Raw genomic sequence first — 1,105 nt, 5'->3', positions numbered from 1 at the left:
GGAGGGGGAGAAGAAAAAGAAAGAGGGAGGGGGAGAAAGCAGGAAGGAAGAGGGAGAAAGAAAGAAAGAAAGAAAGGGAGGGAGGGAGGGAGAAATAAGGAAGGGATGAAGGAAGGAAGAGGGAGGAAGGGAGAAGGGAGGAAAAAGAAAGGGAGGGAGGGAGGGAAGGAAGACAAAGGAAGGAAGGAAGGAAGAAAAGGAAGGAAGGAAGGAAGGAAGGAAGGAAGGAAGGAAGGAAGGGCAAGAGAGAAAGGAAGGCAGGCGGATGGATGGATAGATGATGGATGGACAGACAGACAGACAAAGATGCAGATGCCGGTTTGGAGTGTTGGACTCTGGAGAGCAGTGGCTGACCTTGGGGCAAGTGGCCCTCTCTCAGCCTCGGAAGCCCCTTCTGGAGACCCTGGCCCAGAAAGCCCAAGGAGAAGGCCAGCCACGCGGAGGAGGAGGAGGAGGAGGCGGCTTCTTTTGGGGCTGGGGCTGACCTGAAGGCTAGTCCGGCGCTGAGGTTCCTGCTCCAGGGCTGGCCGCCCTGCTGGAGCCGCACTCCGCGCACGATGGCCGCCTGGTCCGGGAGCCGGTAGCCGGGGAAGATGTAGAGCCAGCCCAGGACAAAGAAGGCCAAGGCGCTGGCGCCCACCGGCCATCGGCAGCCGCGGGGGGGGCCTCTGCAGCAGCAGCAGCAGCAGCAACGCCGGAGGCAGGGCGCCATCCAGCTCCCCGGAGAAGGAGAAGGAGGAGAAGCAGGAGCACAGTCCCTGGCCAGGCGCATGGCGGGGGTCCTAAGGAGAGGAGGAAGGAGAGGGAGAGGAGGAGGAGGAGATGCCCGCAGCCACCCACCTCCTCCTCCTCCTCCTCCTCCTCCTCTTCCTCTGGTGCTGGACGCCAAGCAAGGAGCAGCAGCAGCAGCAGCAGGAGGCGGCTCTGGGGGTGGGCTCTTCTGTCTCCTCCGGAGCCCCAGGGCCCCCCATAAAAGGAGGAGGAGGGCCCCTTCCTCCTCTTCTGCTGCTCTTCTGCTCAGGGTCCTCCTGGAGGAGGAGGAGGAGGAGGAGGCCAAAGGAGCCCAAAGGAGGGAGAGCAGCAGCAGCAGCAGCAGGAGGAGGAG

General features: G+C 62.4%; 1 protein-coding gene across 1 annotated transcript; it reads right to left on the bottom strand.

Moving 5' to 3' along the window:
• Positions 1 to 354: 354 nt before the first annotated feature.
• On the bottom strand, positions 355 to 808 carry LOC121918800 (alpha-N-acetylneuraminide alpha-2,8-sialyltransferase-like; the record flags this gene model as incomplete). The annotated part of the gene is made up of 1 exon (XM_042444785.1): positions 355 to 808. A coding segment is annotated over exon 1 (418 nt), but the record flags the coding sequence as incomplete, so codon positions are not given.
• Between the last annotated feature and the right edge of the window lie 297 nt (positions 809 to 1,105).

The sequence above is a fragment of the Sceloporus undulatus genome, unplaced genomic scaffold (assembly GCF_019175285.1).
Source record: "Sceloporus undulatus isolate JIND9_A2432 ecotype Alabama unplaced genomic scaffold, SceUnd_v1.1 scaffold_39063, whole genome shotgun sequence".
Taxonomy (NCBI): Eukaryota; Metazoa; Chordata; class Lepidosauria; order Squamata; family Phrynosomatidae; genus Sceloporus; species Sceloporus undulatus.
Note: the sequence above shows the minus strand (reverse complement) of the source record. Positions and strands in the feature narration are given on the sequence as shown.